Source organism: Cryptotermes secundus, unplaced genomic scaffold (assembly GCF_002891405.2).
Source record: "Cryptotermes secundus unplaced genomic scaffold, Csec_1.0 scaffold4417, whole genome shotgun sequence".
NCBI classification, from domain to species: domain Eukaryota; kingdom Metazoa; phylum Arthropoda; class Insecta; order Blattodea; family Kalotermitidae; genus Cryptotermes; species Cryptotermes secundus.
The window spans coordinates 37329-50585 of NW_019727851.1; the positions used below are offsets into that span (position 1 = coordinate 37329).

A 13257-nucleotide genomic window follows, 5' to 3' on the forward strand; every position below is an offset into this window, starting at 1 on the left:
ACTGTTGTGACAGTGGTTTCTAAAAAGTGTTTGGTGCCTCTGAAGATGATCCAAATGGATCAAAACATGTAAGGCTAGTGAATCATCAAGTGAGAAAACTGAAATAGTCACATTGGACAGACTTGTCTTTTGTAATTGTAACTGTTAGTGTGATATTACTGTGGTGTAATAAATGTCTTGTGTATAGAATGTTGTTTACATGTGATACTAGAGTCATAAATTATTAACATCAAACATTCTTTGAGCTGCTTCAGGATACAGTGAAATCATCAGTTAAGATCTACTTAAGGAGAACTGGATCTAAACACTGAACTGAGGAAAATATCTTTAATGAAGGAAATTTAACTCTGAGATTATTAGTTTGAGATTATTGAAGTTGAGCATCAAATGAGGAAGAACCTAAAAGCCGTTTTCATGATTTGGGAACTTAATGACTGCATAGACGGAACAGTGTAAATTCTTGCCATAGAAAGAATGCCTTTATCATGACAAACATTAAAAGCACAGTACTGGCTGGACCATCAAAGGGAAAGGCTGGTTGTGTTCACCACCTTCTCTGCTGTGACATCAATCATTTTCCGAGCAGATAATTTAAACATGTGCATCAGTGGATGAGAGTTACATTCCCTCCTCCCATGATGTAACATCATCACAATCCCTTGTCCTCGGTAACAGTTCTCTACTGTCAGTTTGCCATACAGCCAGCAGCAGAAGGCACAGAAATGTCCCTCCTACTTCAGAGTTTGAAGGTATCTACATGATCTCCTAGAGCGTATGACCAACTGGCAACATGTGAACCGTCAGAGAGACATGGAGTAGCTGAGTGGGAGAAGATGAAAACTGGTTTGTACATTGCTGCAGACTTCCGAAACCTGCTTACACCAATTTCCTTTTTCCAATCGCAGTACATATACTTAACATACATGAAAAACAGCAAAGAGTTGCTAGACAGTAAGCATAATATACACACACAAGATGCATGCAAACAGCAATACTGGTACATTCAGGTAACAACAAATTACCTCAAAGCCTACAAAATAGTCCAATATTTATACAGCAACATATAATGTAATACTACATATTTAACATCTATATTAAAAACAAAAGAGAACAAAAACTCACAGGGTCATACATATCTACTTGCCTGATATAGGGGTTAAAGGTATTTCACATCCTACTGATGAGAACAAAACAATTCAACCATTGGAAACCTGCAGTTCATCCAAACATTTACAAATTCAGACCCTACTTCAGAGAAAACACTGTCTCTCCATGACACCCATCAATCAGTTAATGCTGTTTAAGGAAATAACATACTGTTAGAGTCATACAAACCCATTAAAACACAATGTGGGCAAATTGCAAGCTTCCTTTAATGTTATAGCAGGCAGTAAACATAGATACCAATTTACAGTTATCTGTACACGAGTCACATCAGGATGTGACCACAAATACTCCCTGAAAAACTAAAGATGATTACGGTATGCCAGCTATGAAGTATGTAATTAAAAAACAAATTATATTATGTATACAAGGATTCAACTGGGAACTAGAAAATACACATCAATTCTAAATAATATTAAAGAAATGGGTGGCACAATGAGATTTCAGCATATCACTAACAATTATGACTTCATAATCTGGTGAGCAGAGCTGACATTTCAACTCCAATTTGCTGTACTTATAATATGATCTAAGCCATTGAAACACAACTAAACAAAGCTTTGCTTCTTACCATCTCTCACATCACCTGCCTCTATTTCTGCGAGTCCATTGGCCATGGAGTCTAGACCCTCATTCTCTGAACGAGACTTAGCGCCTGTTGTTTCATATGGTTTTGTCTTCCATCCACCTCGCACAAAGTTGTTCAGATTTGCACTTGGGTCACTCAGCCGCCTCTGTGTCAAGAAGGAAACAGCGTTAGGGTACCGACAGTTTGCCTCTAATGAATTTCATTCTCTAACGAACCAAGTGTTGGCTCAGAGGTAAAGTTCCCAACTTAAAGACTGAGAACGTGATAATGTGCTGCCTGATCAGGGCTATGGCACACCTCAGGAGCCACTGACAGATGAGCATGGACGAATGAAGGAATCATGATTGATGAGAAAAAACCAACCATATTCAGAGAAAACCTTGCTCCAATGACTTCAAGCCAAACTCCATACTATATGAAGTGTTAAGATATTAAGGATGTTTACAAGAATACATGTTCAAAGAAACATGAGGCAACTGTGTGATAAAGAAATTACATTAATACTGTCCTGGTGACTAATACTATGGAGGATGAGACAAGTTGCTCAAAAGGAGAAATTTCCTAACTGGCGAAGTAACTATCAATTTTTCATGGAATAAAAGGTAAAGGTAAAGTTGTTCCTGTGCTTAATTAATTAAGCACATCATGAAGATGTATGAGAGGGATGACATATAGCACCACCATTCTTCACCTCGGCACTAGGCGGATGTCAGCAGTCAGGTTCATGCCCTGTCCACTTTACCCCCCCCCATACCTGCTGCAGAGGAGGCTACTTCCTGGATGCTTTCTATAACAGATATGGTTCTCTACACAGCAACTCTCCAAGTTCCATGACAAAACTGTGTTTGCATTTATCATTTCCCCCATGCATGCTTATGCCTCATATCTCATCCTCTCATTTATCAGGTTTACTCCCAATCTGAGGTTGGCCACTTTCCAGTGCTTTTGCCCTGACTACCATATCTGACCACAGCACATTGTGCACTCACACAATGTGCTTTGATTATATGATGTTTTCCTCTGCTGCTAGATGTCGCATCTAGCTACCTTATGCAGTTCTATGGGCAAACACAGTTCATTTCCTATTCATTTATTTAGTGAAATGTTTCAAATCATTAGCTAGCTGCGAAAAATGGCCAGAATGGCAGATAAGCTACCAATAGTGATGCTAAGAGTTTCTGGAAATTAAACTGTTAATCATTCCGACTGTATGAGATGAACATTGTATGTTATGAAGTTCCTATGAAGTAATTTCCACCAGCCTCATATTACATCTTCACCCTTGGGCCCAAATATCCTCACCATCCTGTGATAAAACAGCCTCAGTTTACATTCTTCCCCAAGGGCAACAGACATAACTTCACACCCACATAAAGAAAGCAACATTGCTTTGCACTGTACCTGATGTCTATAGACATAGAACTCCTCTGGGTCTTCATCCCAGTCGGAGTCCCACATGTCCGTTGCACACAATCCCGGTTCAGAAGTAGGGGTTTCTGCTCCAGAACCTGCACAGAAAATGTTCCCATTACATTAACAGCTTATATTTAGCCAGAGTGAAACCAACATCTAAGGTTTTCTTGAAGAGCAGTCAATTTGAAACATTTTAACACAGAGCTTAATGACTTGGGCTCAATGAAATTGAACTTTACATGAAAATATCCATAAACCAAGGGACATGAAATAAGGGTTCCCTATGGTAACAGAACCTGCAGGTTCAATGCTGTTGATAGCCTGCCACTTAACATGATACTGGACCAGTTCCATACACCTCCCATCCTCAAAGTCTATTTCCAAAGACCCATTATAATGCTGCTTGATTCAAGATTCTGCGGCACTGACGACAAATATTACTGTTGTCTAGCATGTGATGCACTGTAGTCTGGTACATAGTTATTAGCAGGGCCCAGATTTTGATGACATGTCATTTTTTCTTCCTTGTATCCTATGCGATGCTATTAAATATATAAACCTTGTTGTTACAGAAATGTAAATTTTATAGGTAATTTTTTGACATTTTTAGGTTTAAGGTCTTTTTTTCATTTGGGGGGGTAATTTTTTAGACTTTTAAGGGTATTTCTTGTCATTTTTGGCCATTTTAGGGAATTTTTCTTCATATATTTTCTGAAATGTGAATAACATGGAAGCGAAGTGTTCTTTCTTTTCTCCTTTAGGTCATTTTTCTGGATTATTTCGGTCATTTTTTAATATTTTCAGGTCATCAAAATATGGGCCCTGGTTATTGGTCATTAGAAAGTTACTAAATTCCATTTTCAACATACTGTTACGTGAGCTGAAGGGGAGGGGCCACAACTGCTTGCACCTCTTTTTCTTGACACACTGAGACTGTCCCTCCCCCTCCACCCCCTGGGACTTTCCAGGAAAGCAGAGGGCTGCCTTATTTATGTTAGTGCACAGATGTTCTCAAAGTTCTAACATGTATAAAACTGTTATTGCATGAAAGGAACAGAACGGTCTCAGTCTGAGAACAAAAACAGCAGTGTGCAGAGATCTGAGTTGATTCCCACGCCTGACAAGTGATTTTTCTCTTAAGAACAGCGTAGAGACTGGTTCTAGGGGCCACCAAGTCTTCTACCTGGTGGTACAGTGAAATCTTCCCTTGCCAGCAAAGCAGCCAAGGAGTGAAGCTGACCACTCACCTCCTTCCAGTGTTAAGGTTATGAACGCACGGAGTTACATCTGCACTCCATGTGTGTCTCCACGATATCATGGGAACAATTTAACGTTTTCTTTCCCTTGTATTACTTCCTCCTCCTTTGTCCAAATACATTTCATTAGGAAATTAAATCTGAAAATTAGCTGGAGGAAGTCAAACATTGAGAGAAAATAAACTGTTACCTCAGAAAGTGACCCATTTATTACAGAAAATATTAAAGAGAAATATTCTCTGAAAATTTCATTGTACTGAGTGACTAATATAAAAATCTTCTAGGTCACGATGTAGCTCAGATGGTTAGTAAGTAGATTCCCACTGTGGCAGCCCAAGTTCAATCCCAGTTCAGTTCACATGGGATCTGTGGTGGACAAAGTGGTACTGAGGTAGGTTTTCTCCAGATACTCTGACTTCCCTTACCAGTGCTCATTCCACCAACTGTTACACATTCATTGATCATCCTATCATGTGACACTATATAGTACTGGTACTGACAGCATCATTATATAACCAAACTACAAAAATGTTTCCAATCATGAGTTCAAAAATAATTTCTTAAACTGGAATGTTTAGATTGGTACCTTTAGGTTTTGTAACAGCCATTTCTGCATGGCCCTTTCCTTGAGGGCCTTTCATGCGAACAAACTCTACTCGCTGAGTTGTGGCACCAGAGAACAGTCCAAATGTCATCCGCTGGGCCATCTTACTACTGAGACTGGACTGTAAGAAACAAGTAATAAAAACCTATCAGAAGACAATTAAATAACAAAAGTACTATTCATTTAACTCAGCTGGTGCCCTGATATGTATGGACATTTAATTATCAAATTTAGGGGTACACATTCAATAAATGCACTAGTAAAATTTGGTAAAGGCCGCGCCATAGCTTGAGCGGTTAGTCGCTGGCTTCCCACCACGGCGGCCCAGGTTCGATCCCGGGTCTGGTCAAGTGGGATTTGTGGTGGACAAAATGGCACTGGGGCAGGTTTTCTCCGAGTACTTCGGTTTCACCTGCCAGTCTTCATTCCACCAATTGCTACACAATCATCCTCACCTATCATCTGGGGCTGGTACAATAGGCCAGAAGTGGCCGCAGTACAAGGGACTTAGTCCCACCCCACTAGCAATAAAAAAAATTTGGTAAATCTTATTTAACAATACTGTCATGTTTGAGTGACTACAGATGGGATTCAGATTAGTGATCAGATGTACTGGCATAACACACAACTCATGACTACCCTTTACAAATGACTATCATGAAAAGAGTAGTGTCCTCCGTCACCCTCTTCACTGCACCGCTGGATAACATCTTCCAACACTGGACGTTCCTCTGCTCCCAGACTCACATCTTCACAGGTTGGCAGTCACCTCACACCAAGCTCCTGCTCTTCTAACTGCTTTCTCAAGACTCTGTCTCATAATGGCAGCTGACAATCACTTTATAGCCTTGGCAACGACCACACACAAAACACTGATTCCAACAGCACTTCTAATGTTGTGTGTTTTGTGTGTCTGTTGCGCCTAGCAATGGGTGTGTCTGCAGAGGCGTTCCCTAGCAATATCTCTCTCTGCTGGCTTCACAATTACGGCTTTCAAGCACACAGGCCACGATATCAGACACAAGACTTAAAAGCCATTAAAAGCAAGTCTCATAACTCACTTCCATTTCATAAGTTGAGACATGTTCTTAAGTACCTAAGTGACCTAAGAAAGTTTAAAACTTTATCGCCATGCCAACTGCTGACTGTATAAGCTTGGGTGTGAAAATGAAACTCAAAGCCAAACAACATGCATCTGTTGTTGGAGAAAGTTTCTGAGATTACACTTTGGGTCGTGTTCATACAGATGAACTTCTAAGGCCAACAGCACTAACATGATAGACAATATGACAGTTAACTTGCAAAATTACTTGCATCACATGCTAATACACATGTAAACTCTGTAACACTAACAAATATGTATATTTGTTCCAAATGTCTTAAAAATATTAATTAAGAATTACGTCTGGCTGAATTTGGTTTTGGGGGCAGGTTCATTTAATGATGTTTTCACAATGAAGACTACATACATGATCAAATAATTAGAAAGAGTTTGGAAGGAAGCAGTTGTGACCTAATCAAAGCACTATCCCAATGTTTTCCCAGGACTCAGAAAGACCCTGGAATCCTCAAGTCAAGACAGCCAGTGACCCAGCCAATATCACAACCATGCATCTCAAGAGTACAAATCTACACTGCAGTCTCTAGATTAACCTGTTCTGTGAATTTGTTGTTGCTTTGCATTTAAAAAATGTTAACATTTGTACCAAATTTCATAAGGACAAAATTTTGGTGGTGTATGTGATTAAAGATATATCAGCTGCAGAAATGATCCTTTGTGCATTAGTCTTTACTAAGTCAAAACTCAATGAATCTTATCACGTATCACATTTCAACAACAGTCTGGACTTACAGGGATAACTGTTCATACATAACAAAGCAATGTGTATTTATAACCACTGATAAAAATAAACTGTGTTGGGCACATCTTAGAGGTTATGTCACTACACAGTGATACAGATCATGATACCATCATTACAATGTTCCTCAGTTCTGTTTTCAACCTACAACAAGAATCAAAACTGCCATACTGGAGATCATGTTGAACATACTGGACTTTCTTCCAAGCTGCCTATTCAAAGTATGACATGAAATCAAAGTTTCAGACAAAATAACAACACAGTTCAATCTTTTACAATTTCAATCCTATATTCTCATTTCCAGAGATCATGATGCCCAGGCCTATATAAAATATGCTAAGGCCTGTGAAACATCAAATTTACTTTACAGGTAACATCAAAGCTTTCAGTCTGCAAACATACACACACATCCAATACCTCACCACCATCAGTGAGCCGATAGTCTGGAAAATGTGGGAGCCTCAACATCTCACAACCTTATGGCCCTCAACAGCCTGTTACAGGATAGCTTTACCTTTTTACATACATTTTCAATATGTGAAATGCTCAACAACCTACCCTGGCATCGTATACTTTCTTGAGTGCGTCATAGCGAATGGAACCAAGAAATATCACACCCTGTATTGCTCCATCTCTGTCAGAGGCCACCAGCTCCACACACACCATCTCACCATCTCGAACCAATATATCACAGAACACCTGTTAACACATTAACACCCTGCTCAATTATTCATTAACATAATTAACTCAATGGTGCAGTACCTTCCCCGAAAACCTCAGTTACTCAGGTGGTCAAGAGAGTCCCTGCTTTTAAACCCTCAGCATGGTGGCATTTAAACTATTAGTTACTGCTGTACTGTGGGTGCATTTTCTGCCTGGGGATTTAAATATTTGCTTTATGGCGCTAAATTTGTTTCACAAGGGCATTACTTCCCCAATAAATAAATGATCTGAATTACACTTTTGAAGAATATTCATTTTACACTGAAGTTTCCATAAATGAAATAGATTTTACCTTAATAGTTGAGTTTTGTGTGGTAAGACCTGAAGAAAACCTCATCACACAGACCAGTCTCACAATCAGGAAACCAAAACACGGTCTCCTTCCACTTTTTGTTCTTGTAACATACAACACACCTCTTTCTTGTCCTTGATTTCTTTTCAGCTGGAGGAATCCTCCCTGGGAAATGTTTTTCAAGAATTCTAGGCACGGTGTTGTCCACAAAATGTGGCCCTGGCACTTCTATTTCAACACCACCTCCATGTTGTACAAGTAAAGCCTAAACCATGTCAATTCTAACCTGCATGTGATCAATTCATTTCCCTTATGAATTTCTTCTGCAGATAATCGTGGAGTTCAGAATTGGGGCACTGAATAATCTGAACATTCTCATGTAGCATTTAGTCATCTTTCTTCTTTCTAGATGATAAGCATGAAGGAGCTGATATCTCATATAATCTCCTATCACACTTTGAATGTAGTTCAGAACTGAAACAGGTTCTTCTTTTTCTTCTTCCTGTTCTCCCACCTTTCTCAGTTCATCACCATGTTGTTGAGATAATAGTGACTTTTTTTTTGCCACATAATTTCAGCATAGACACTGGGCCAGAATGCTGAGCTATAATTTCCCCTATCCTGTTTTGTCTCTTTACTATTTTTAGTACATCTTTCCTGTTCAGGCCCAGAGTTCCAACACAATCAGTTTTCATAAATTTTAGTTTTATAGCCAGTGTGCTTAACTTCACAGTATTGTAAAACGACATGTTTCAATGGTCTGGGGCACAAAATAGCTACAGAGAACTTTTTAAGGATCCCAAAGTTTCATTAATATATTCACTAAAGCTTAACATTGGACCTTTCCCTAAAACAGTTGAACTCAGCCCAATCCTTTGCATCATATTTCTCTCAAAATCTGATCCATCTACATTTATGTCTTGCAAGTGGAATCTTCCCTTGACACTATCTGAGCAACATTTCTCATTCCTATCTCTCTTGTGCAATGCCATGTCCTGACTGCTACATCTCAGGTGACGAGAGAAAATGTACTGTAACCCTGATTATCTTTTCTCTCCACTTCTCTCTTACTTAAATTCTCAAAAACTCGATACCTTCTTAATTAACAAATGTCTTTAATGTTTCATCTTACATGCAATACTTTTCTAAAAATTTGTTTAAAAGTTACTACATGTCTTGGTTGAGACTCAAACTCAGCACTCCTTGAATGCAAGTGCAATCAGCTACTGCAAGACCAACTTGATCAGTAACTCTACGTCATGCTTGCAATTTTTCCTAGTAATCCATATTCAATACAGAGTCTTCTGAAAATATCCCAAATTTTTTTGAGTACTTACTATCTCAACCATGAAGGAGACAGCAGTTCTTCCAAAACACTTGTGACATTCATCTTTTCCACACAATGCGCAAAGATTTTGCAGCTGACTTCTAATTTATATTCTACACAGTCAACTTTATAAAGTTCCTCAAAGTGCAAACTGTTGCAAATGCAGGATTTGGAGCATTCTCCTTACCGTATACAAAAGTGTGTTAATATTCACATGTTTCAAACCATTAAGTCCATTACCACACTTTCCTACTGGAAACAAACAAAAATATATATTGCAACAGTACCAATATAATTTAAGGTTCTGAGGGAGGAAACTTAAAATACAAGAATTCGTCTGTCATACCTCATCAAAATTATCCACCATGAAGCAGATATGAGGGTATGTCATCTCTTCCACTTCTCCTTTAGTATCCATTCTTCTTCGACTCGGAGATGCATATACTTTCTGGAATAAACAGTGCTGCCAAATCAGATAATTAATACAGAAACCGCGTTATCAGCAATAAAAATAAATAGCCAGTCATGGTCAAGATGCATGCAGAAACACAGGTCTCCAGTAAAGTGTCTATTACTGCTGTCCAGTTTGAACCAGAATTTTTGGAATGCTCCCCACTACCTGATTCCACAAAAATTTATGCAGCAGTTCTCAAGCTGTACGTATAAGCAAATGGACTAACAGATATGGCAAACCAAATAGGCACATTCTTGCAACTTTTAGTTGCAGCTGTGCCACAAAATGTAATGCTTGGTGAGCTGGACCACATGCAAGTGACATTACAACGATGCAAAACAGGACCAATACAAATTAATTGCTGAATGGCAGTTTTCCACTTATGGGAGAGTTTACAGATTGTGTGTGCCAAAGTCCCTGATCTTAAAAACAATATCATGTGTACAGAATTTGCATGTACAGAAACCTGAAAAAATGTAAAGATAAATTATATAAAGAATAAACTAATGTATATACATTTTAATAATTGGAGAATTGAAAAAAGTTTTAAATGTGAAACTAAAGGAAAATACACAACAGGAAGATCAAGATCAAGATGGGAGTAACAAGTCAGGAAAAAAGTTACAAAGGAAGGAAGGGCAGGAGGAGAAAGTGAGGAGAAGGAACTATGGGTAGAAAGGACTGATTCTTACATATATCAGTATCCTGACTTGCTCCTCGCCCTATTGAATGAAATGCACATAATGTAGGTATCTTATTCAAGAGAAACAGCTGCTTACCTGTGAATGTCTCTTCAGAACTTGTAATTCTTTGGGGCTTGTTCGGGTGCAAATAGCAAGAGTTAAGGTGTAGTCGAACTGATGGATAATGAGATTTAAGTAAACAGTTTCTTCCCAGTCAATGTCTGGATCCCCTATAGGCAGCTTGCGACTATCTTTGCGAAACACATCTACTTCAGTCTGGAAACAACAGAAATTAACAAACTCCTAAGTTTTATCCCATTACTCTGAAGTCTGGGATATTTCCCAGAATGAATCATTATCTAAATAATTATAAATAACATAAATCCGTTCACTTCAATTAGAGTAATTAAATCACTAATGAATTTACATTTCTACACTGTTAACGTAGTTTCATGACAAAACCACACGTGATGAGCTACGTTAATTAACAATTTTACTCTCATTACTTTTTCCTTTAGCTTCTTCCCCACCACCTGGTGCTCTCAATGGGAGATGGTGAACTCTGTCTCCAAAACGATAATTTTGTCATATTAAGGTACATTTCTCTGAACAACTACAAACTCTACAGTCCTGTAATTTGGTACACAGGTATTTATGGGTTTATTTTACCACCTGAACTTCTTTTACATATATGAGACACAAAGTTACAAAGTTAATAGATATTTTTCTATTGGAAATGCTGAAAGAAATAGTCTTTGAGAAGAAAAATAAAAATAAACATGTCTTCCAGTACATAACTATAAAAACAGTTTGTAAATGCATAAAGCATATTTTTCTCCTTTCTGTATCCTCTACTGTATTTTGAATGAAATCATCATCTTTGCCAATGCTTAAATAACAGGTCCCATGGAAGGGAGCTACAAAAACACATCCTTTCACAAGGCGCGCGTGCACACACATACAAGTGTTATGTACAACCATGATTATACCCTCTGCTCAAAGTGAATAAAATTAATCCATAACAGAAATATACGGAAATAATATCTATCCAGTTGTATGCATTCTTCTCCAAAACTATGGTACACATTTTGATTAAATTTGGTACTTCCAGCTTACTGAGACTCTCAAATTGATTTATTTTGCCTATTTTCATTCTGTAATGAAGTACGGAATAATTTTTTGGGGTAACTCATCTTACAGCCAGAAGATATTCATCTTACAAAAGAAAATTGTTAGAATAATGGCTGGTGTTAAACCAAGAGAATCATGTAAAAATATCTTCAAGAGGCTAGAGATCTTAACTCTCCCATGTGAATACATATTCTCCTTAATGATCTTCATTGTAAAAAACCAAGAATTTTTTCCAACCAATTCTACAATACACAATGTCAACACAAGGAATAAAAATCAGCTTCACAGACCAGTTGCCAGCCTCTCTTGTTTCCAGAAGAGTGCATATTATACTGGCATTAAAATCTTCAACAATCTACCACCAAATATCACAACTCTTATAGATAAACAGGGACAATTTAAAGTAGCACTAAAGAGATACTTAATTACACACTCCTTTTACTCTGTTGAGCAATTTATGCTTCCAAACAACATAAAGTGTATGTAATGTTTTCTCTTGTTTGGAACACAGGAAAAAAAAAATCTGGTATATGTTAATGTATGGATTTATGACGGATATTTTACTACTTTTGTGAAATCCTTACTATTTATGTGAACTTGAATTGTGCATGTATATATGTATTGTATGATTTTTGACTAATTCCACATCCGGTAGGTCATCTGACTAACTCATGGATCTATGGAATGCTATGTATGTATGTATGTATGTATGTATGTATGTATGCTAAAAGTCATCAAAACAGATCTAATTTTGGCATGCATCAGTCAAACTCCTATTTTACATGAAACTCTAAGTGACTCAGGCCATACTACACTCAGGTTAGGGAAAGAACAAACACAGCTGTTGGGAATGCGCAAGCTGGCTGCCTGTTCCTCCACCCTACCTATAGCACATTTATTCTTTGTACAAAATAAATAACAAACTAAGACCACAAAGAGTGGCAGCACATGACTGGAATGAAAGACAATAAAAATGACAACAGGAGGAAGTGGGGGGTTGATGGTAGTTGTGTTCCTTCCTTCCCTGACTCAACTTTAATTCCATAGACAGGGAAACATTAAACTAAAGACCAGGAGTCATACATCTACCACTGTTACAATGATCAATTACAGCAGATTATGCTGGATGCTGCCCTTGACCTATAGACTTATAGCAAATTTGCTAAGCTGGATACAATTCTGTCTTCTGACCACTGGTGGTCATTATACTGGGACTGAAATTAAATGGGACACATCAGCTACCAGTCTATTCTGATGGTGTAAATCTGTCACAGGGTAATTTAGGTACCATAAAGAAAAAGAAACTCTTAATTGACACTAGTAAGGAGGCTGGTCTAAAAAGTAAATGCAAAGAAAACTAATTTTATGTTAATGTGTCATCACCATAATGCAGACCAAAATCATAACAGAAAGACAGGTAACAGATCCTCTGAAAATGTAGAAAGATTCAAACAACAGGGAATGATAGTAACAAATCAAGATTAGATTTGAGGAAATCATAAGCAAGCTGAATTCAGGTAATGCTTGCTACAATTCAGTCCAGAACCCTTTGACTGCTTACATAGACTTGAAAGGATTCTGACGATGGTGTATACTGTACTTCTTTTGGCTTATTTTGGACTTCACCCATCGTCCGGTATATAAAAAAGACAAAAAACCACAACGTTTCGGAGACTGGATCTGTCTCCGTCTTCAGGTGTATAGGGAAGGTTTAACCTACTCAGTTGGGCCCCTTAGAAAGAGCTAGTCTCAATCACTGGAC

General features: G+C 38.0%; 1 protein-coding gene across 4 annotated transcripts in view; it reads right to left on the minus strand.

Moving 5' to 3' along the window:
- LOC111865096 overlaps positions 1 to 13257 on the minus strand; it is a 47067-nt gene that overhangs the window by 29569 nt on the left and 4241 nt on the right. For all 4 annotated transcript variants that reach the window (XR_004513093.1, XR_004513092.1, XR_002842923.2 and 1 more), the window contains exons 3-8: positions 10461 to 10640; positions 9574 to 9675; positions 7444 to 7584; positions 5009 to 5147; positions 3155 to 3261; positions 1736 to 1898 (exon numbers count right to left, since the gene is read on the minus strand). Coding sequence is in view for 1 of the 4 variants with exons in the window: in XM_023852830.2 (XP_023708598.1) it covers positions 1736 to 1898; positions 3155 to 3261; positions 5009 to 5147; positions 7444 to 7584; positions 9574 to 9675; positions 10461 to 10640 (832 nt within the window). In the remaining 3 variants the exon portion in view is untranslated. The remainder of the gene's footprint in view (positions 1 to 1735; positions 1899 to 3154; positions 3262 to 5008; positions 5148 to 7443; positions 7585 to 9573; positions 9676 to 10460; positions 10641 to 13257) is intronic.